Source organism: Myotis nattereri (assembly GCF_964212035.1).
Source record: "Myotis nattereri genome assembly, chromosome: 2".
Taxonomy (NCBI): Eukaryota; Metazoa; Chordata; class Mammalia; order Chiroptera; family Vespertilionidae; genus Myotis; species Myotis nattereri.
In genome coordinates this window covers 181,643,488-181,666,167 of record NC_138076.1, presented here as the reverse complement: position 1 = coordinate 181,666,167, position 22,680 = coordinate 181,643,488, and the positions used below count along the sequence as shown (strand labels likewise).

Below are 22,680 nucleotides of genomic sequence, written 5' to 3'. Positions count from 1 at the left end.
GTATTCTTTCTTGATATCTTTTCCGTTGATTATTTTTTGTCAATCCACTATTTTCCCTCTACTAGTTTGGAATTTATATACTGTGTTTATATCGTTTTAGTTGCTATTCTAGAAAGTCAACATATATAACTAATATATGATTACATTTATCCTACTATGAAACCTTACATGGACTTTAGAACAGCTTAACTCAATTTACCCTCTCCCTACCCAAATCATGCATGTTGTTGTCATGTATCTTTTTGTAACAGTTTTACTGATATATAATTCACATACCACACAATTAACCCATTTAGAGTATACAATTCATGGCTTTAATGTAGTCACAAAGTTGTACAACCAACCACCACCATAACTATAGAACATTTTTATCACCCCCATAAGAGAAATCCCATATCTATTTGCAGTCACCCTTCCCCATTCCCTCCCAACTTCCTGGCTCTAGGAAACCACTCATCTATTTTCTGTATAGATCTGTCTATTCTGGACATTTCATTTAACTGGAATAATACAATGTGAGGTCTTTAGTGATTGGTCTCTTTCACTGAGCATAATGTTTCAAGGTTTATCCATGGCATAGTAGGTACTGATATTTCCATTTTATAGCTAAAGAAAATATTCCACTGTATGTGTGGTAAGCAGTTAGACAGACATGAGCAGAGCACGGATGGTAGGCCAGGTACAGAAGATCACCAGGGCAGAAAGCCCTGGGTGCATAGCAAAGGACAATTGTAGAATGGGATCTTGCCCCAGAGTGACCTTTCCTCCCTAGAAATAATATCCAGGCCTCAGTTGTACTTCAGCCCCAAACCCAGAAAAGCAGCAAAACCAGACAAGTGATGACGTGGCTGACTTGAGGATGGACTGCATTGGATAATGACGCCCTGCCCTGGCATGGATCAACCAACCAGTGGAGACCTAGATGCTGAATGGACACACTGGGAAAGCTGCCGAATATTCTATTGAGATCGTCGCCTGGTGCCTCCCCTAAAATCTCCACCCTTAAACCCTTAGTGCCGGGAGCCGGTCCATCCTTGCTGTTTCAAAGGACCTGGCATATATGGCATACTGTTCTTAATATGTTTGCTCACCTTCTTGGCACTATGTGTTTTAACCAAGGTCTCCTCTCTGAGAAAGGTTGTTTCCCCAGGTAGGGATTTTCCCCTGAAGTTAGGGAGGGAATAAAACCTCTTAACTAAGTGCCAGGTGGGTAATTAAGCACTTTAACTACGAACAATCATGCTTAAGCTACATAATCTTTACTCCCTGGAATGGAGATAAGAAACGCCCTAACCTTTGTAATAGAGATTGATAGGATTGAATCAACTGGTATAAATACAGATGTAACAACACAGAACTTAGAAGACAGAACCTACACAGAGCCTAGAGACAGAAGAACTTCGCTGGAGAGAACATGGCAAAAGATCCTGGACTGAACCTGACTACAGAAATTGGCAAGAGAACCTGACTAGAACCTGGTGACTGAACCTGGCTGGAGAACCTAGCGAGGGAACATGGCCACAGAACCTGGCTGGAGAGCCTGGAGAACCTAGCAAGAGAACATGGACACAGAACCTGGCTGGAGAACCTAGCGAGGGAACATGGCTACAGAACCTGGCTGGAGAACCTGGAGAACCTAGCAAAAGAACATGGACACAGAACCTGGCTGGAGATCCTAAGCAGAACCTCTCTGGAGATCCAGACCAGAACCTGGCTGGAGATCCTGGCTAGAGATCCTGGCTAGGCTGCTGATCAACTGAACGCTATCTCCGTGTCATTCCTTCTTCGCCGACTCCATCCACACCTTTGGGGACCCCTGGACCTGCTGGGGTTGGACCCCAGCACCTTAGGACCGAGGACCCAGTGCACTCTTACTCCCAGGAGCACAATGCACCTTTGCCTCTCCCTCCCCTCTTTCCTTCACCCTCTCCCTTCTCCCAGGAGCATTACCACTGCCTTCTTCATGTCTAAGCTCCAAGGGCCCTTCCTTTACCGTTATAACTTGTTTCTTAAGCCCATTTTTTCTACAAATTACTTATTCTTCCTCTGTGATTTTCCAAATAAATGTTCTCTTAAAGTTTGAGTCTTGGCTCTGAATTCTTTCCAAGTACTGAGGTTGCTAAACCCAGGTCAGGCCTAACGCCTGGTGCTGCTCCCGTTACCTACAACATGTGGATATCAACTGACGAAAATGTTGGGTTGTGTGTTGTCATGCATCTTAGTTTATTTTTTGAATCCACATATTATTATGATGATTGTTTTATACATTATACATGTAATCTGTCTTGCAGGTGGAAACTCAATTTTTGCCGGGGAAAGTATTATTTCCCTTTTATTTTTGAAAACTATTTGAACTGTTACAGAATTCTAAATTGGCAGTTATTTACTGAAGACATTATTCCACTGTGTTTGGCTTCCATTGTTGCTGTTAAGACCAAAGTTCAAGTTTGCCCAGGTCTGTAAATGATCTCACGATAACAGAGCTTCTGTTACTTCTTCAGTTTCTGCCTTCATACAGGGTTTCTTGTGTTAATTTCTATCTTATTAGCTCTAAATACTTTTAAGATGACAGTTTTGATCTATATGTATATTTTAGTCAGCCCTGTTTGTTTTCAGCATAAAAGTTGATCCAAAAAATCTTTTAAGCCCAACATTACTGGAAATGGAAAAAAATAAAAATATTTTTTATAAAATTATTTTATCTCACCACTTGCTTTAATTTTAAGTTGATCAAAACTTTAAAGCTGCAGATTTTGCTCAAAGAATAAAAAGTGTCTACTATTTACCTAATTTTCAAAGTCTGGCTTTCAAAGTTAAACCAATTGGTCATGTCACAATTAAACCAAACAGCAACATCACAATGACAGAAGACAGTCTGACTTCATATTTTAATACAAATAAACATGTTAATATGCATCTTCATGACAAGCTACCTCAGTTTGTACTATGAAGTCAGGTATGCGTTTATTCCATTTTCTTACACATTGTATTTAAAAAGATGCAATTTTAATGACCTGAACTTAATTAACATCATTTATATTTTAGGGTCAACATTGCATGTTCCATAGAAAACAGGACTCAAATTGCTACAGAGCAGAAAAAATGTTTAGGCCTGCTTAATGACCCAGCCACCTCAGCCGCTCAACAGCCTGTGCAAAGTCTCTAGGAACTGAGCTCACACACCTGACCAACGGCCCACAAAGCACAGACAGATCACAATTAAGAACAGTCCTGACCTTCAAGTGACCCAGAAATGAATAGCAGGAGGATGATGAACAGCTTGGCTAAAACTACGCAACGAGCATGAGCTTTTGTAATTTGGCTTTGCTTGCTATGGGAACCTGAACACGGATGTAGTTGTCCCCTTTAAATATTGGCCTCTGCAGATGGTCGTGGCCGCTTCTCTCTTGGGCGTCCCGCGTGGAGGAGCGGACACTGGCCAGTCAATAAAGGCTCTCCATATTTTAATCAGTCTGGAGATCTGGTCATTCTGTCACTCGTAATACACAACAAAATTTTAGGCAAACAAAGCTTATTTGTGAATATTGTAGTCCTAAATTACAATAGGATTTAAAGTACAGTTCCATACCTGAAGGTTTTTCGTTACTATTCTCAGTCTATTCAAATAAAATGAATTCTAATAAAAATAAACCAAGCTCTGTAAAGTCTCTTCACAAGTTGTATTCCTAAAAATAATTCAAATATCAACATTTCTTAATATTTTCTTCACTGGGAGAGCAATTATAAATTAACTGGAATGACAGGAATCATCTATGTATTCATCAATCTGTAAGGCAATTTTCTCCTACAATCTACTTAAAGTCTTCTGCTATTTCATGTATTCTATGAAGTGCAGTGGTTTTGGGGGAAAAAAACAACATATTGATGTAAAGGCAGTGGTGGATCTTTCAACAGTGCACCTGATAGTCTAACCTTTTCTATAGTCCTGTACAATTTCCTAGCTTTTGAAATGAGTAACACTAATTCAAGTTGTATGAAGTTTCAAAAACGACTTTAAGGTCTATGTAAAACTATTAAGCTCATTTACATGCTTACTGATATTCGATCTTTTTTCATTAAAAAAACTGTTATTTTTGAGACCTAGTATGCATATATGCATAACCCATGGACACAGACAATAGGGTGCTAAAGGCCTGGGTTCGGGGGCGGGGGCGGGCTGGAGGAGGTCAATGGGGGAGGAAAGGACAACATATGTAATACTTTCAACAATGAAGAATTATTTTTAAAAATTGTTATTTTTGGAGTTTAGATGTTTTATTAATGAATTACATTGTGATAGTTTTTTTGTGCATCATTGTTTGACAATATGGGTGATGTCACTAAACAAAAATTATTACCAGTCCCATCACTCCACACTACAATATATAAGAAATACAGAATATGTCAAAACTTCTAATGCCACATTTCAGCACTTACAAGACAAAACAAGAAGTCCTTGGTGCCATGACTAAAGAAAGGTTTGCCAGAATAAATGTTTTGGATCATCCATTAGTTTCATTGCCCAAGCCTGAGGGTAAGATTAGAATGGTTGAGAGATATGCCTTTGTTTTGAAAAGCAAAGGGTAATTGTGAAAGGGGAGAGTGTAATAGCAAAAGGCAGGACTTTGAAACTGTATATTTTCCCCAGGAAAAGATCAATATGGAAGTTGATTATCTGGAAATTGATATCCATAAAGTTCTCTGTGTCATTGTCTCCCTAGAAAGCCTTTGTGTATCTCTAAGGGTCCTCTTTACTTCTAGAATTTGATTTATTTCAGTGCGAAGACTTGGATCTAGACTGCTGCAACAGCTTCCCAACTCGTCCTCCTACTTGTACTCTTGCTTCCCTAGAGTGAATTTTCCACTGACCCTTTAAAAAATGTAAATCATATCATGTCACTCTTCAGTTTACAACTTTCTCGGGCTATCCATTACCCTAAGAATAAAAACCCAAACATCTCATCTTGGTCTACTTGGCCATGAACTGTCTCCTGTTATCTCCTCCACCACACCCCATATTTTATCTTTCACTTTCTACCTCTCTCACTCTATTCTAACCACTCGGTATTCTCACAAGGTCACTGCCAACTTCGCAATAACTGTTTTCTTCAGTCTAAATTGGTCATATGCCAGCTAATTATTGACTTTCTTACTTCATACAGGTCTCTTCTCAAATTTCACTTCCTTAATCACCCTATATGTAACAGCACTATCCTCTACCACACATTTCTCACTGCAACCTTCCTTGGTTTTCTGCATATTCCAAGTTATTTAAAACTAGAGGGCTGGTGCATGAAATTCATGCACTCACGGGGGTGGGTGGAGGCCCTCAGCTTGACCTGTTCCCTCTGGCAGTCCGGGAGCCTCTTGCAGGGAGTAGGCCTAAGCCATCAGTTGGACATCCTTAGTGCTGCCTCGGTGATGGGAGAGGTTCCTGCCACCACCACTGCGCTCGCCAGCCATGAGCTCAGCTTCTGGCTGAGCAGTGTTCTCCCTGTGGGAGTGCACTGACCACCAGGGGGCAGCTCCTGCATTGAGCATCTGCCCCCTGGTGGTCAGTGCGCATCATAGCAACCAGTCGTTCCACCATTCCGTTGATTTGCATATTAGCCTTTTATTGTATAGGTTTATATTATTTCATCACCTCCCATCCCCAGATAGAATGTAAATTTTATGTAATGAAATCACTTTCTTGAAGAGATACCTGCATCCCCATGTTCATTGCAACATTATTCAAAATACCCAAGACATGAAACCATCTAAGTGTCTATCCACAGATGACTAGATAAGGAAAAAGAAAATATACAATAGAATATTATTCAGCCATAAAAAAGAACAAAATCTTGCTATTTGCATTAATATGGATAAACCTTGAGGGCATTATGTTATGTGAATTAAATCAGAGAAACTGTATGATCTCACTTAGATGTAAAATCTAAAAAAGCCAAACTCATAGAAACAGAGAGTAAATTGGTGATTGCCAGAGGTAGAGGGATGGAGGAAATGGGCAGATGCTGGTCAGTGGGTATAAATTTCAGTTATGAAATGAGTAAGTTCTGGGGATCTAATGTGGTGACTATAGTTAATAACACTGTATTGTATACTTGAAAGCTGCCAAGGCAGTAGATCTCAAATGTTCTTACCACCCACACAGACACACACACACACACACACACACACACACACACACACAATGGTAATTATGTGAAGTGATGAATGGATTAACCTCATGATTTAAACAGCATTAATGTCTACAAAGTAAGCTTACCAAATTCTATAAACTATAAGAAAACTAACTAAAAATGTTTTAATATTCTGTTTGTACAATGCCAGTAATTATAAAACTGTGATGAGAAAATTTCTACCTACCTTCTTTGCTTTGGTACTCTAAAATTTGGAAAAAGAAAAGAATTGATAAATTTTTTGAAATATCAAATACTTTTAACAAAAGTGCCCTGATTATGTAACATGCTAAAATTAGGAAAAGCTGGGTAAAGAATATCAGGGAAGTCTCTGTACCATCTTTGCAACTTTTTTGTACATCTAAAATTACCTCAAAAGTCTTTTAAAAAAGAATTCAGACAAGACTAGAAGCAAGTCTAGGAAAAACTAAAATAGTTCACTTGCTGAAGCATCTTTTTTAAGTAAATTTTACACTCTTTCTTAATACAATCATTCAATGATCCATGTTTAATCAAATGCCCTATCACTAACCAGAGTACCAGTCAGAAAGGAACTAGTTTAAAGGGTTCCAAAGAACAGTAAGTCATTGAGTGTTGATACTAATTCCAGTTTGAAAGTGTAGGAATGATCTCATAGAAAAATCTTTCTGTGAAATGATTGCTTTTATAAGAAAGAGAATCAGAATTCAGCAATATGTGGAAATTATTTTGGAAAGAAAAGTATTTCAATAAATAATTTTTGTATTTTTCTGTTACACTATTTGTAATTTCCTGATCAGGCCCATGTGTCCATTAGATTTCTGGTAAGGAATTTGTAGGAGATCACATGACTATAAGATTATAAACTTTCCATATGTGAACACTTACACAGGGCAAATTACTGGTTCAAGCCATAAGATTATCACAGTATAAAATATAAATGTTAAAAATGGCACAAAGAAGATTATACATTCTTGAAAAGTGCACATTTATTAATGATTTATACACAAGACACTCTAAAATGCTGGAGATGATATAAAGAGGAATACGCTCTCACATAACTTTTGCAAACGGGCTCCATTTTTATTATCATATTTGCTATCAACAGCCTACTTTCATTTTGAAATAAGTACTATACAGCAGACTATATAAATAGCATTGCCCCTGCCCTCAAGTAGCCATATTTTAAAGATGGGCAAATTGTCATCCCTCACTAGTGCTTTTAATGTGAAGCAGGTTTGGGATAAACACATATCCTCACCTCCCTGCAAATCGTAAGAGCATCAGTTAGCGAGTAGTGCCCAAAGTTCAGAGGGCATAAGTACAAAGAATGAACTTTACATTTTCCGATAATTTTTAAATAATTAACTAATTACATTCCCACTTCCTCTGATTTCAGTCATAGAAGACGGAAAGCACATGTAAGAAAAATGGGTAAAGATATTATCTCATTGCTATATGTTGGCCTCTGTTCTTGGAGAAGACAGCTAAGGAGTGTAGGGAAAGACACAACAACGAGAGGCTTTCTCCTAATAAATTCAGGGCAGGCTGCGCACCTTGAGTCAAACATCAGTATGTTCACTCGGCTGAGGCCACGTTTTAAACCATGCAACAGTGTGAGATTAGGGCCCCCTCTGAGCTGTCCGCGGATGACGGACGGGAAGACCACGGATGGAGAGGAGGCCGTTCCCCAACAGCGCTAGGGGTTCTTTCCTAAGCCGACCTGCTCCCCTCGAACGTAAGTAGGGTTCTTATCATCACTGAACACCCGGGAAGAAGAATCAGTGCTCGCCCCTTCGCCTGGTTCCCCCGCATCCCCGCTCACCATGCTCAGGGAAGCACGACCTCCGCGGTGCGTCTGCAAGAGGGGAAGCCGAGCTGTGCGGACTAAACGCTCTGGGGTTGTCAGGACGACAAGCCCCGCCCACTGACGCCCCAGGGAAACGGCGCTTTCGGCCGCACGGTCCGCGCAGTCGCGCTGCGTCCTTCCGGGCGGCGCCCCGCCCCCTCCGTGACAGCTCGCCCGCACGCCCTCGGCGCTGCGTGGGTGACCGACGCACAGTGGAAGCGGTGCGAAGCTTTACGGCTGCGGCGCGCCGGAAAGTGCGTGAGTGCAGCTGCCGGGTGCTTCCTTGTGCTTTGCGGACCTGGGGTCTGGAGGCGGGGAAGTTACGCTCCGGGCGAGGATGTGCTGCGGGCGTGGGAAAGTGTCCGAGCGCCGCCGCCGTTGCGGGTCTCCCCCCTCCCTCTGTCCCCGGAGCGTGCTGGGCGAATGTGTGTCAGGGCCTCCAGGAGGACAGGGGCCACCCCAGCTACCCAGGCCGGCTGCTGCCCAGCTGCCCGGGTCCCCACAGCTTAGGCCAGCGGGGTGCGGCCATTTAGACAAGAGGTGGCTTGGCCCCGAGTGGCTTGGTTATTTTTAAATGCATGACCTTCGGATTCTTCTCCCTGCACCTGGTTCTGTTTATTTCCCGTGCAAGGTGTGTGTCGTTTTTTTCTAAGAGCCGCTGTAAACAAGCACTGGGAAGGATCTGAATTCCTGGGTGAAGTTATTTCTTACAGATGAAGGTCGCTGAAGCCCAGCCAGGGCCATTACGTTATTTGCCCAAGGTCAGAAATTGTGATAACACTAGCACAACCTTCAGAATGTGACTCCTCCCCACATGAAGAGACACTGACAACTCAGACCCACAGAAAACTAGAATTAAGTGATATAAGAAATTAAGTGCCTTCCAAAGCAGGACCCCAAACCCTGTTTTAGCATAACATGGTATGAAATACTTTAAAATTGTTGACACCATTTCTCATCTCTGAATTCTAATTTTATAATACTCTGGGCAGGCTTGCGTAACTTGACCAACGTTGGCCTCCAGACGAACGTCACTGATTAAATGTATTCATAAATATTACTGAGCTAGTCTTTGTGGGTTACAGTGTTCTCCTCCTTGTAAGAGAAATCCAGGTTGTGGAATGGTTGACATCCCCCTCCAAATTCCCGGTAGTAAGATGAACATATAAATGTTGACTTTGTCTACTTCTGAAGCCGTTTGGAATGGAAGTAAGCTTTTGTTTTAAATTGTTTTTCAACCAAAAGACTTTTTATGGTACAAAACCTCAGTCCACTCAACTAGGACTGATTGGAGAAAGGAGGTGATAATTCCAAATTACCTTAGAAGGGTGGGCCTCCAGGGAGAGGACTTGCTCAAACTCTCACTCTTACCAACCTCCCTCCCCCCCTTCCCCCCGCCCCCAGGAATTGCTATGGATGTGACAGGACAAGCTGGACTGTGTTCTAGGGGTCACCGCGCTGTAAGAGCTTATGCCAGTGAGCTTGGTTCTCCTCCAGTACTTCTCTTGCAAGCTGCGTAAGAGTCAGGAAGTGTTCCTCTTTCCTTCAGACAGGCGGAATGCCTACCCGTTGTGAACATACATAACCGTCTCCTTTCAACCCACTCATATCATCTGGCTTCTAGGTCGGACTAGACCCGTGGTCGGCAAACTGCGGCTCACGAGCCACATGCGGCTCTTTGGCCCCTTGAGTGTGGCTCTTCCTAAGCCTTAGGAGTACCCTAATTAAGTTAATAACAATGTACCTACCTATATAGTTTAAGTTTAAAAAATGTGGCTCTCAAAAGAAATTTCAATCGTTGTACTGTTGCTGTTTGGCTCTGCTGACTAATGAGTTTGCCGACCACTGGCTAGACCAAGCTGGATGCCAGCCTTTGGGAGCAACATCTCTTGCCACCGACCTCCCTGATTACAGAGCCTTCAGTGCTGGCAGTTGTGTTGGAATAAGGTTTTCGTGGGAAGCTTTTTAGGTTTAACTACTTTGGGGATACGTGCTTTGTCTATTTGAGTCAAGTCTACCAGAGCCCAATAAATAATAAGATTGCATTGCCCTCTTTGCCAGCTTTCTTTCAGCTCTTATTGCCATCTGAACTGTATGGGGAAGCGTGATTAACAACAGCTTTGAGTGCCATAATCCCCAGTAAAATGACAATTCTTACTTAACCCAGGACTGGAGTTAATGATTAAGTCTTAGCTTCTTAGCCCAGTCACTAGAAAAGCTGTCAGCGGGGATTGTTACCCCCAGCCTTTGCCTACTACGCACATCTGCATTCTCAGAATAAAGGGGGACTTCTTTTCATCCCTCACTCATCTGGCTCTTTACAAAGAACAGAAACCACCATACTTGCTGCAAGGTTAAGGAGCAGTCCCAGGTCCCTGCTGCACTTAAACTGTGCACCAATTGCAAACCCAGGGAGACCAATTTTTCCCAAAAACTAAAATACATGTAAATGCCTGAACGTCAGTGTACAATAATAAAGATACACTGCCTTAATCTGTTTAAATTAACATAGCAAAGAATGGGGAAAATTTACCTTAGTCATATCAGCTACTTTTTTTGCTGGGAAAATCCTTTACTAATTTATAAAAAGAACAACAGCTAAAAAGGACAATTTAAGCCATATCTCTAAAAGCTTTCACAGATTTACAGATTGTGAATTAAATATAACTATGCTCTTTCCCAGGAATAAAACAGGCAATCATTTGCAGTTTGAAATTATACCTATGTAGATTGAATTTAGAATTATTTTAAAAGCACATGGTTTTAAGAGTCATTCTTCAATAAGGTTAAACCACATTGGAAAATGGTTCTCAGCCAAACAAGAAACATTTTTTTAAATGAAATTAGGTATTGATATAGCGGGTTATATACACCCATCTAATTTCACTCCCTTCCAAAACTCCACTAAATTTTCATTAAAAGGGCCATAAAAATAAATTGGAAAAATTAGAGAGGGGAGATGACAATAAGACTTTGAAGCTGCGGAACAGGTGACTGACTTACTTAGCACACCAGAAGAGCTCCATTTATACTGCATCATTCTCAAAAGGCACTGGAACAGGGCCATTGGAATTGGAAGTGAAAAATGAAGCAAAGAGGATTAACTGAAAGCTATGTGAGAAACAACTCCAAGTGACTGTGCCCTCTCCCTCCCATAGAAGACTGGAGGTTTATTTATGGACAAAATCTGAACTGGGGTGTCTTTAGGCATACTAAGTACACGAGAACTACAGTGAAAAGATATGAAGTGAATGTGGGCATACATAGTACTGAATGCAAGGCCCCTGTTAATACTGAATAGGCAAATCCTCAGAAGATTGGAAGATACTTCTTTGGGGAATCTGACCAGCCCAAGAGGAAAGATCTAAGATCGACATGAGCGGTTCCCCAATAAAGGGCCCACTCAAATCCTCCCTAGGTAAAGGTCAAAGTAAGTTGCAACCATGTATGCAGATATTCTAAAATGCATTTTTTGGCCTTTTACTTCTAATAATAGCCAGAAAATGTTACCAGTCTTTGGAGGAAAGCTCAGAAGTGATGCAGCAAAAGCAAGGGGGGGGGGGGCAACTTGAAGGAAAACAACAGAAATTGAGAGTAAACTAACATTAATGAACTCAAAGGAAAAGAAATTGTTTTGTTACATTGTATGCTTGTTACGTGAATTAGTTCATGAACTAGTAAAGAAGGGGATTATACAAGTTTTAACATGGAAGTAATGTTGGTTCCTATGTGATTTATGAACTTCAGCATAAAATGAAAGTCTTCACTTAGTTGCTCTACTATCAGCAGGAGTTGTTCAGGTATATTTTTTAAAATTTTTAAACAGGTGCTTACACTCAGGGCTCCTTCTCCAGAGAAGCATACTCCACTGTATGCAACTATTGATTGGTGGCAGACTGGACCACCTACTCTGACCACTAAGTGTCAAGTCCAAAGGTTTCCTTAAACCAGCTGTCGCGAACCTTTCGGACCTCACGGACCACCAGTTGGCGACCGCTGTATAGCTCTCTACTTCCATGTGGACCTCAATTTCTACCAACCCTACTTTTAGCATTTAAAAAGTTTTACTGAGGTATAATTGAGATAGAATAAACTACATTTATTTAAAATATAAATACAATTTGATAAACCAAACATATACATAAACTTATGAAATCATCACCACAATCATGATAAATATCCATCATCCCCAAAGACTTCCTCCTGCCTCTTTTGATCCTTTCTTCGTCTCCAGCCCCCAACTCTGTTATTTTTAGCAGTTTAAACATCTCTGTGAGTCGCCAGCTAGGCTCAGGGAAACTCAGGTGATCCAAATTAACTCTCCAAGTACCAGTTTCTGTTTATTAGTTGTTTAGTTGCATAGGATTTGAGTTGTCTGTCCCAAACCTATTTCCCTCCAAAACCCTGTTATTTTTAATGTTTTTGCAACATGAAAGGTTTTTCAGGAATATGTATATGTAATCTCAAAGTACTTCTCACAAAATGCTTACTAACTTCAAACCAGTGGGAGTAACTTTACAGATAATCCAAACCTTAATCTAGTGATCAAAATTAACATCAATCATAATAAACAAATTGGAACTGTGTCCACCTGATAAGATACAATAAAATGAACAAACCAACATGTCTGTACTATGTTTGCCCAAACTACATAACCTTAATCTAGCCATGAGTTAACATCACAATGAGACACATTCTACAAAATACATGGGCAATGTGTAATCTTGGATTCGATCTTTTTGTTATCTATATATATAAAACCCTAATATGCAAATAGACCAAAGAGCTGAACAACTGAACAACCAAACAACCAGTCGCTATGACGTGTGCTGACCACAAGGGGGCATGCACAGAACATGGCAGGAATCGGCAGCAGGCAGCTGAGCGTGGAACATGGTGGGCGTCAGCCGCGGCGGGATGATGGAGGTGAGCAGGGGTGCCAGACCAAGGCGGGGGGTCAGTCGCTGTCATCAGGATGAGCCTCTGGTAGTTACTGAAAATTCTTTGCTCCCGTGCGCTGTGGTCCCGCCCAGTGCTCAACCTGCTGCTGGCACTGGCCCTGTTCGCACCCACTGCCAGCGCCAGAGCCACCGCTTGCACTGCCAGTGCTGGCCCCAATTGCTCAGCACCATAAGCAGGTACGAGTGGCAGCTGCCAGCCCTGATAACCCCTCACGGCTTCTTCACCTCCTCCTGTTCCTGAGAGGTGATTAGGGCCGGCAGCCGCCTCTCGCACCCGCTGCTGGCAACGGCCCCGCTCACACTCGCTGCCGGTGCCGGAGCCGCCGCTCGCACCTACTGCTGGCACTGGCCCCGCTCGCACCCACAGCCAGTGCTGGAGCCGCCGCTCGCACCTGCTGCTGGCGCCTGGTGCTGATCCCGATCACTCAGCACCGTCAACGGATGCGAGCAGCAGCTGTCAGCCCGATAGCCCCTGAGGGCTTCTCCGCCTCCCCCTGCTCCTGTGGGGCAATCAGAGCAGCAGCCACCAGTCGCCCCCACAGCTGGCACCGACCCCAGTCACTCTGTACCGTCAGCAGGTGCGAGCGGAGCTGGTGCATGAGAGCGGTGGTGGTGGGAGCGGGGCTGACAGCAGACAGGGGACCAGGGACTGTGGTGGGAGGGGCTGGGTAGGGGCGTGGATGGGCCAAAACCCACCCCTGTGCCCACCACAGACTTGTGGCCCAGTTCCTTTTAAGGTGCACAGATTCGTGCACTGGGCACCTAGTGCAATAAGGGCATCTTTAGGACAAGTGCCAGAACATGAAGGGGTTGTTGATCAAATGGGAGTAATAGAGCAGTGTTAACTTCCTGATGCCAATCATTGTATTGTTCTGTAGGAAGTGTCCTTATTCATGGACAATACACTCTAAAGCTGTGCTGTCCAGTGTGGTAGCAACTAAGTCCTGGGTACCTGTAAGCCCTTAAAATATAGCTAGTGTAATACATTGAAATAATATTTTAAATATAAAGAATGTTATTAAATGATTTTATTTTATAATATGTACTACTAAAAAATGTAAAATTACCTAAGTGCCTCTTCTATTTCTATTGGATGGCTATGCAAAGTATTCAGGCTGATGGAACAGCATGTTAGTAACTTCTCAAATAGTTCTGGAAAAAATATTTGTAGTGTGTTGCAACTTTCCTGCAAGGTTGAAATCATCTATACTAATAAAAGAGTAATATGCTAATTAGACCGGAGACCTTCTGGACAATGCCATGATGGCGGGGCCGAGATAGAGGCGGTTAGGGGCAATCAGGCTGGCAGGGGAGGGCAGTTGGATGCAAGCAGGCCAGCAGGGGGAGCAGTTGGGGACATGCAGGCCAACAGGGGGGTGCAGTTGGGGGTGAGCAGGCCGGCAGGGGGGGCAGATGGGGGCGAGCAGGCCAGCGGGGTGGCGGGGGGGCTGGTGGGGGCAAGCAGGCCAGTGGGGGGGCAGTTGGGGGCACGCACGCTGGCAGGGGGGTGATGGGACAGTTGGGGGTGAGCAGGCTGGCAGGGGGGCTGCAGTTGGGGGCAAGCAGGCTGATGGGGGGGAATTTGGGGGAAGCAGGCTGGCGGGGGGGAGGGGGCAGTTGGGGGCAATCAGTCTGGCAGGGGTGGGCAGTTAGGGGTGATCAGGCTGGTGGGGAGGGGCTGTTGGGGTTGATCAGGCCAGCAGGAAGAGTGGTTAGGGGTGATCAGGCAGGCAGGCAGAAGAGCAGTTAGAAGCCATCAGTCCCGGATTGCGAGAGGGATGTCCAACTGCCGGCAGTAGGACATCCCCCGAGGGGTCCCAGATTGGAGATGGTGCAGGCCAGGCTAAAGGACAACTCCCCCTGTGCACGAATTTTGTGCACCAGGCCAATAGTCTATCTATATATATAAAAGCTTAAGTGACCGTTACAACCGAATGACCGGAATGACTGGTCGACCAGTTGCAATGATGCACACTGACCACCAGGGGGCAGACGCTCAACGCAGGAGCTGCCCTCTGGTGGTCAGTGCACTCCCACAGCCAACCTCCCATGGCCTCTCCCTGATGCTGGCTGGCCCCCCTGATAGGCCCTGATTGGGGGGGCCGGCTGACCAACTTTCCAGGGTCCCTGGCCGGTGGGCCCCCCCAATTGACTTCAATCTCCAGCCAGGTCATGGGACCTCATCCATGCACAAATTCATGCACCGGGCCTCTAGTATCTATATAAAAAGCCAGTAACCAGAACACTGGAACAACTGTGATGCCCACTTCATCCAGCGAATCAGGTGGATCTGGGAGTGAGGCTGGCTGACCAAAGCCCCCCCACCGGCCCCGCCCCTGGTTTCTCCCCACCCCAATAGGGGGTGGGGCCTACCAGCCAACCTCCTGTAGCCCCTCCCCCCACCCAGTCCCGCCCCGATGGTCCCTCACCACCCCACTTGGCCCATGGCCCCTCCCCTTGGCCAGCTCTGCCCCTGATCAGCCTCCCATCTCCAATTAGGGGCAGGGCTAGCTGGCCAACCACACATGGCCCCTCCCCCATGCCACTGGTCCCTGATTGCCCCTCCCAGCCCATTCGGGGGTGGGGCCGGCTGGCCCACCGCCCACAGCCCCTCTCCATGGCTGGCCCCATCCCTGGTCAGCCCCCACCACCCCATTCGGCCCACAGCCCCTCCCCCCAGCCAGCTCCACCTCTGATCACCCCCCCCCACACACCAATCAGGGGCGAAGCCAGCCCGCCCACTGCCCACGGCCCTTCCCTATGGCTGACCCCACCACCAATTGGTCCCCCCATCAGGGGCGGGGCCCACTGGCCAACCTCCTGCCATCTCCTCCTCCTGACAGGCCCGGCCCGGATCCGCCAATTGGGGCTGGGCCAGCTGGACCCAACCCGTGCACGAATTCATGCACTGGGTCTCATCTATAATAATAAAAGTGTAATATGCGAATTAGACCGGATGTCCTTCCGGACAAAGCCCAGGTTCCGGGTGCCTGCCGGCAGCCAGAGGGACACCTGGATCCCAGGTGCCACAGGGAAGCTGGTGCCAGCAGCTGGGGGAAGGTCTAGTTTCAAAATAAAAATTGTTAATGAGGGACTGTTTTCATAGGTCATTGGGAAAATTGGAATTACAGAATTTTAGAGGAGGTTAATAACTGACATTAACATTTACTTTGGGCCTACTTATGTTAGGAATTCTATTATTTAACTAGAAGCCTGGTGCACAAAAATTTGTGCACTGGGGGGGGGGGGGGGTTCCTCAGCCCGGCCTGTACCCTCTCGCAGTCTGGGACCCCTCGGGAGATAACGACCTACTGGCTTAGGCCCGCTCCCGGGTGGCAGAGGGCAGGCCCAATCCCTAGGTGCAGCCCCTGGTCGGGCTCAGAGCAGGGCCGATTGGGGAGTTGGGCCACCACCCCGTCATGCACAGAGCAGGGCAGATCAGGAGGTTGCGATGCCACCCTCAGTCACGCTCAGGGTAGGGCTGATTGGGGGGTTGGGGCACCGCCCTGTCACACTCAAGGCAGGGTTGATTGGGAGGTTGCGGCGCCACCCCGTCACGCACAGAGCAGGATCAATCAGGGGGTTGGGGCGCTGCCCCCTGTCACTCACAGAGCAGGGCCCATCAGGGGGTTGGGGCTCCATACCCTGTCACGCACAGAGCAGGGCCGATCAGGGGTTTGGGGAGCTCCCCCCTGTCACTCACAGAGTAGGCCTGATAGGGGAGTTGGGGCACCGCCCCCTGTCACCCACAGAGCAGGGCCGATCAGGGGGTTGGAGCACTGCCACTGTCACAATCAGGGCAGGGCCAATGGGGAGGTGATGGCTCTACCCCATCACACACAGAGTGGGGCCCGTGGGGGGGGAGGGGGTTGGGGCGCCGCCCTCTATCACCCACAGAGCAGGGCCAATCAGGGGCTTGGGGCGCCGCCACTGTCACACTCAGGGCAGGGCCGATGGGGAAGTTATGGCTCTACCCCGTCACACACAGAGCAGGGCCCGGGGGGGCGGGGGGTTGGGGCGCCGCACCCTGTCACACACAGAGCTGCAGGGCGATCAGGGGGTTGGGGAGCTCCCCCCTATCAGGTACAGAGCAGGGCTGATCAGGGGGTTGGGGCACCTTCCCCTGTCATGAACACAGCAGGGCAGATAGGGAGGTTGTGGCCCCGCCCACTGTCACACAGAGCCGCAGGGCGATCAGGGGGTTTGGGCGCTGCCCTGTCACACTGATCCTGGTGCCGGGAGGCCTCTCGGCTCCGCTGATCCCGGTGCTGGGAGGCATATTACCCTTTTACTACATAGGATAGAGGCCTGGTGCGCGGGTGGGGGCTGGCTGGTTTGCCCTGAAGGGTGTCCTGGATCAGGGTGGGGGTCCCCACTGGGGTGCCTGGCCAGCCTGGATGAGGGGATGATGGCTGTTTGCAGCTGGTCACACACCCTTCAGGGTGGTGGTCCCGTTTGGGTGCCTGGCCAGCCTGGGTGAGGGGATGATGGCAGCTGGTCACACACCCTTCAGTGTGGGGGTCCCCACTGGGGTGCCTGGCCAGTCTGGGTGAGGGGCTGAGGGCTGTTTTCAGGCTGGTGGGTGACTGAAGCTCCCAACTGCTCCTTTTTTTCTTTTCTTTTTTTTTATTCTGGGCCAGCTTTAGCTCTGGCTCCAGCTCTGAGGCCTCTGCTGCTGAAAGCAGGTATCTGGTTTGTTTGGGTTCTATAATCGAAACACTGTATCAACTCCACCTCTGAGATCCCGGCGGGCTGAAAGCAGGTTTCTGGAGTTTTGTTTAGCTTCCATATTTGTAACAATATTTCAAACTGCAAGCTCAGAGGCCGGCAAGGCAGGCGGGGAACGTTGGAGTCCTCCGTCAGTGAAGCAAGCAAGCCTCATGTTAGCTTCAAGCTGCCTGGCTGCTGGCCGCCATCTTGGCTGGCAGTTAATTTGCATATTGCCCTGATTAGGCAATGGGAAGGGTAGCGGATGTACAGCTAATTACCATTTTTCTCTTTTATTAGATAGGATCCCCACAATTATAACAAGTATTGGGAATTATTGTCTGTTTAGGATATTCTGGTTCATTAACCAATTATACATGAGATATCATCTATCCCATTAGATGTTGCCTGCTCATGTAACCCCTTATGAGTTGTTCATTTCGCCTCTTTACCACCAATCTTATTGCCCATCTACCATTAATTATGAGCCTGCTCAACTCACACAGCAAGTTTCTCCTACTTTTTGGCCTTTCTTAGGATAGCACCCTTCTACATTTGACCAGGCCTCTTCTCAATGTCCTCCAAACAGATCTGGCCTTGCCTTGAGAGCAGAAAAAATACAATTTTCCTTTGGATGATAAGGAAATTGAGGCTCAGAAAGGTTAAGTAACCTATACAACATTATAAAGCTGGCATTCCAATCTAGTTCTAATTCATTCTACTGTGGTATTAAAAGGAGGTATACCTACATATTTGACAATTCATTTTCTCTCATTATCCTATTTCCCTCATGGGACTTGTCAAAATTCATAATTATCTTGTTTTTTTATGTCTCCCCCAGGAGATGTTAGTTCTGTGAAAGCAGGTATCTTATCTGACCAATGTTCATAGGTATATCCCATTGCCTGAAACATAAAAATGCTCAAAATATTAATTGGGTTAAAAAAAAAAAAAGCATTTTTCCACCATGTAAAATCTGTTTTTCTTCATTTTTACTACAATACAGTTATTTGGGAAAAAAAACAACAAAAAAAAAACCCCACAAACTTTCTTTTTCTTTAGGTATGCTATATATAAGTGGATATTTTCCATAAATGAAAATGGCCAATTCTTTAAGAGGAGAAGTACTGAATCTTTATAAAAATGTAAGTAATTACGTTGCCAACTTTATAAATGTTGTTCCTAGACATGGAATGTTTAGAAATATATAATCTTTCTTTTTTAAGCTGCTGTACCTTGGACGAGACTATCCAAAAGGAGCAGACTATTTTAAAAGGCGTCTGAAGAATGTTTTCCTTAAAAACAAAGATGTGAAGGACCCAGAGAAGATCAGAGAACTGATTGCACGGGGTGAATTTGTAATGAAAGAGCTAGAAGCCTTATATTTCCTTAGGAAATACAGAGCTATGAAACAGCGCTATTATTCAGATACCAAAGACACTAACTGATCATTACTATAATTTCACTAAAACCAGTGCCAGCTGTTTATGTATAAATATAAAAATAATTCTAACTTAAAATGGCAACATATACATGACATATAAAAAATACTTAAGCTGCCTTAACTGAGCTAAAACAGGGTTAACTTATATTTATACTGTTTTATCAGCAACCCTTAATGCACAATTTTATACTAACATAACGTTGCCAACTACAAATTATAGATTAATGAGTACCTAATTTCAAATGAAAAATAATGTACTTAAAACAATTGTAACTTAATAGATTTTTGCCAATTATGCTTAGCCCATTTTTCCATTTAACTGACAATGCTATTTAATTCACATGAAACTAGGCAAAATAATGTCTTTTACATTTATTGTCTTTAATTTTTGAAGGAATACCTTATTTTTTACCTCATCTGGTATATTAGCAAGGTTCACTACAAAACAAATAGCACCTGGTCATGATTTTAGTGCAGATATAGAAATAATACATATAAAGATTACTTCTGTACTTGAAATAGCTTGCCAGTGATTGGCATTACATACATACCTATTCAATATCTCCATTATTTTGCTTCTAGCTTCCTTTGGACCTTAAAATAAATCACCTGTTGTGTATCAATTACCTTCTTTGATAAAAAGTGATGAAGTTATTTTTTTGTCATAAAGGTAGATCTGTTTTCATCTACTTATAAATGAGTTAACATGGCAATGGAATTAAAACTAAGATGGGCTCAGTGGATAGAACGTTGGCCTGCGGACTGAAGGGTTCCAGGTTCGATTTTGGCCAAGGGTCAGGTTGCGGGCTCGATCCCCAGTACTGGGTGTGCAGGGGGCAGCCAATCAATGATTCTCTCATCATTGATGTTTCTATCTCTCTCCCTTCCTCTCTGAAATCAATAAAAAATATATTGTAAAAAACCTAAGATGGTCTTAAGCAAACACACCTTACAAAATGTTCACAGCACCTTTCATAAATATTTCTAACTTATAAGCTGCAAAAAAAGATTTACTAAAACACTATAGTATCTGTGACTTATGAACTATTCCAATCCCATATCAATTGTTGGGCAAATGTTTCAAATTTCTGTTAAGAAATACACTAGCCCTAGCTGGTTTGGTTCAGTGGATAGATCGTCAGCCTGAAGACTGAAGGGTCCCAGGTTCGATTCTGGACAAGGGCACATGCCCGGGTTGTGGGCTTGATCCCCAGTAGGGGGCGTGCAAGAGGCAGCTAATCAATGATTCTCTCTCATCATTGATGTTTCTATATCTCCCTCTCCTTTCCTCTGAAATCAATAAAAATATATATATTTTTTAAAAATACACACTAGCATAGCCATCATAACTATTTTTATTACATTACAATAATTAGGAGCAGTACAGTTCATGACAAAAATATTACAAGTTTCAGATCACTTCACAGCACATACTCCTATAAACATTTAAAAGTTAATTTTAATTAAAAGAGTGGTCATTTTTAAATGTAATGTTTGATATGACCAACATTCCTAGGTCAGCGCAAACGAATGATGGAAAACAACTGGATCACACTGCGTATGTCCCACAAGAAAAGCACAATGTACAAAATGTGCATGTTTCAGTTTACACTATACAAAAATAGTTAAAATACATTCCAGGTAAACATGTTACATTAAGAAATAGTACTAGTAAGAAATTGGCACTCAAAGGAAAAATGCAAAAGTATTTTCAACATGAAAACACAAGACAGTGGAACTGGAAACTTTTGGATAAAACATTACATTACCCATTTAACTCTATGGGGAGGGGCGATCTCTGTAACTGACATTTCTGCAGGTAATAATTTTGTTTTCCCTAAATTCATCTAAATTACCTAGCTTCATCCCAAACAGGCACTTAAAACTATTAAACTAAAATAAGTATTAATCTAGTTATCACTATATTTTAAGAACTGGTTAAGAATATACCTTTAGAAAGAAATAATTTCATTTTCTGAAGGAATTTGCAGCTACCAGTTGTATGCTGTTCAATTTATCAAAGCAGATTTCATGCTACCCAATATTAACAGAGAAGTTATTAAATTCAGTTTTATAGTAACTGCTAGGTTCTTAAAAATCAGCAATATATAATTACCATGAAAGTATTACTTTTGGACAAATGTAAATGATAGCTTTTCTTACCTACAAAAACAATGTGTAGAAAAATGGCTAGAAGAAAAAACAGTAACTGGAATACAAATGAGATGAACTTATGCAAACTGCAACTTAACATGCCTCACAAGATTTCTTTATATATTAGGACAAAATTGTGCGATGGTGGCAAAGGTTTTGATAACCTATAAAAGTTAGGTTCTAAATTCCTATGCAGTGTGACTCAGTTAAAATAGAGCCTAGAATTCCCAATTGGGAATATTCATTCAAATTTTACTATATACTTCTGATACATTCTTCCACAAACATGTTTATGTCTTAAGACTATAATTTAGCATTTTTTCAACTTCAACTTTATCTTAAGTCTGTAATAATTAGATAACATTTATGTTACTTCTAGGATCATCTTTCCTCTTTTAAAATCTCTATGAAAACAAACCTGTGTCAATTTATTCTAAATTTAGATAATAAAGGATAATTACCACTGCATTAAAAAAAAATTTCACAGCTACATCAAAAATTCAAGAGTCCTAAAAAATCCCCTCACTCAATTATGCACTACTATTCTTGAAGCATGGCCATTTCTTTATCTTGGGTAGAAACAAGAGGAGGTTCTATATGTCTTAACACTCCACCTAGATAATATTCCATGAACCTTAGTTTAGCAAACCATTCCAGAAATCATAATGATTTTTACACAGAAATGTCCTTTTCTGTCCATTAGTTCAGGCATATGTTTAATCGTCCTTAAATAAACATAACTATTTCAGAATTCATTATTAATTTTAAAGTCTATTTTAATTACTTACACTAAGAGACCAACCAGAATATTACACACTTGGGGATTTTAATATTATTACATACAACTTAATGTATACTATAATTGTCCCAATAGAGTCACACAATTATGCCAAATAAAAATATATAATCAAGCTTACTCCTTTAAAACAATGAAAAATGATTTATATAAAGTAGCTTGATTAAACAGTTACACTGGAATCAGAGCAAAATAATTATTCCAAAAATGAAAGAAATTTCAAGAGATCGACTCCCTTCCCTACAAAACTAAAATATGCATGGTTATTTCTGGGTCATGTGCCAAACGCCTTACAAAGATTACAAACCACTCTAGAATATAAAGACTACTTTAGCATAAAGATTATGTCCCTTTTACCATAATATCCTCGGTGCCTTGTGTAGTGCCTGGCATTTAGAAGGCACTCAAATATGTTGAATAAATGAACCACGTTAAAAAGCTTTATAAATTAAATTTTGAAGTATTTTTCACTGTAAGATTTTAGTTATTAAAACAATGCAATGTGTCACTGTTACCAGAGTTAATCCTAATGATAAATTATCTAAGGAATTCTTTCAGCACAGTCCTAATTACAGATTATCTAAGGAATTCTTTCAGCACTACCTTTA

General features: G+C 43.3%; 2 protein-coding genes across 3 annotated transcripts in view; one reads left to right on the top strand and one right to left on the bottom strand.

Annotated features, from left to right (window-relative positions):
• Positions 1–8,157, bottom strand: part of DNAI7 (dynein axonemal intermediate chain 7) — a 58,513-nt gene extending 50,356 nt beyond the window's left edge. Inside the window, exons 1-2 of the mRNA XM_081082324.1 lie at positions 7,987–8,157; positions 6,370–6,387 (exon numbers count right to left, since the gene is read on the bottom strand). Coding sequence (XP_080938450.1) covers positions 6,370–6,387; positions 7,987–7,989 — 21 coding nt within the window. The 5' untranslated portion in view covers positions 7,990–8,157. The remainder of the gene's footprint in view (positions 1–6,369; positions 6,388–7,986) is intronic.
• A 63-nt stretch (positions 8,158–8,220) lies between these two features.
• ETFRF1 (electron transfer flavoprotein regulatory factor 1) lies at positions 8,221–20,032 on the top strand. 2 transcript variants are annotated; one of them, XM_081082330.1, is made up of 3 exons: positions 8,221–8,264; positions 18,741–18,823; positions 18,905–20,032. In XM_081082330.1, exons 2-3 carry the CDS (start codon positions 18,773–18,775, stop codon positions 19,124–19,126), a joined length of 273 nt encoding a protein of 90 aa, XP_080938456.1. In that variant the 5' UTR covers positions 8,221–8,264; positions 18,741–18,772; the 3' UTR covers positions 19,127–20,032. The 2 variants fall into 2 exon arrangements, with proteins under 2 accessions (XP_080938456.1, XP_080938455.1); XM_081082329.1 differs by having other exon boundaries at positions 8,239–8,268.
• Positions 20,033–22,680: the final 2,648 nt, after the last annotated feature.

What these genes read in the sequence shown, in the direction of transcription:
- ETFRF1 (XM_081082330.1), top strand. Translation starts at nt 18,773, where the DNA reads ATGAAAATGGCCAATTCTTTAAGAGGAGAAGTACTGAATCTTTATAAA. An exon ending in TACTGAATCTTTATAAAAAT is followed by an intron (nt 18,824 to 18,904) that starts GTAAGTAATTAC and finishes TTCTTTTTTAAG; the next exon opens with CTGCTGTACCTTGGACGAGA.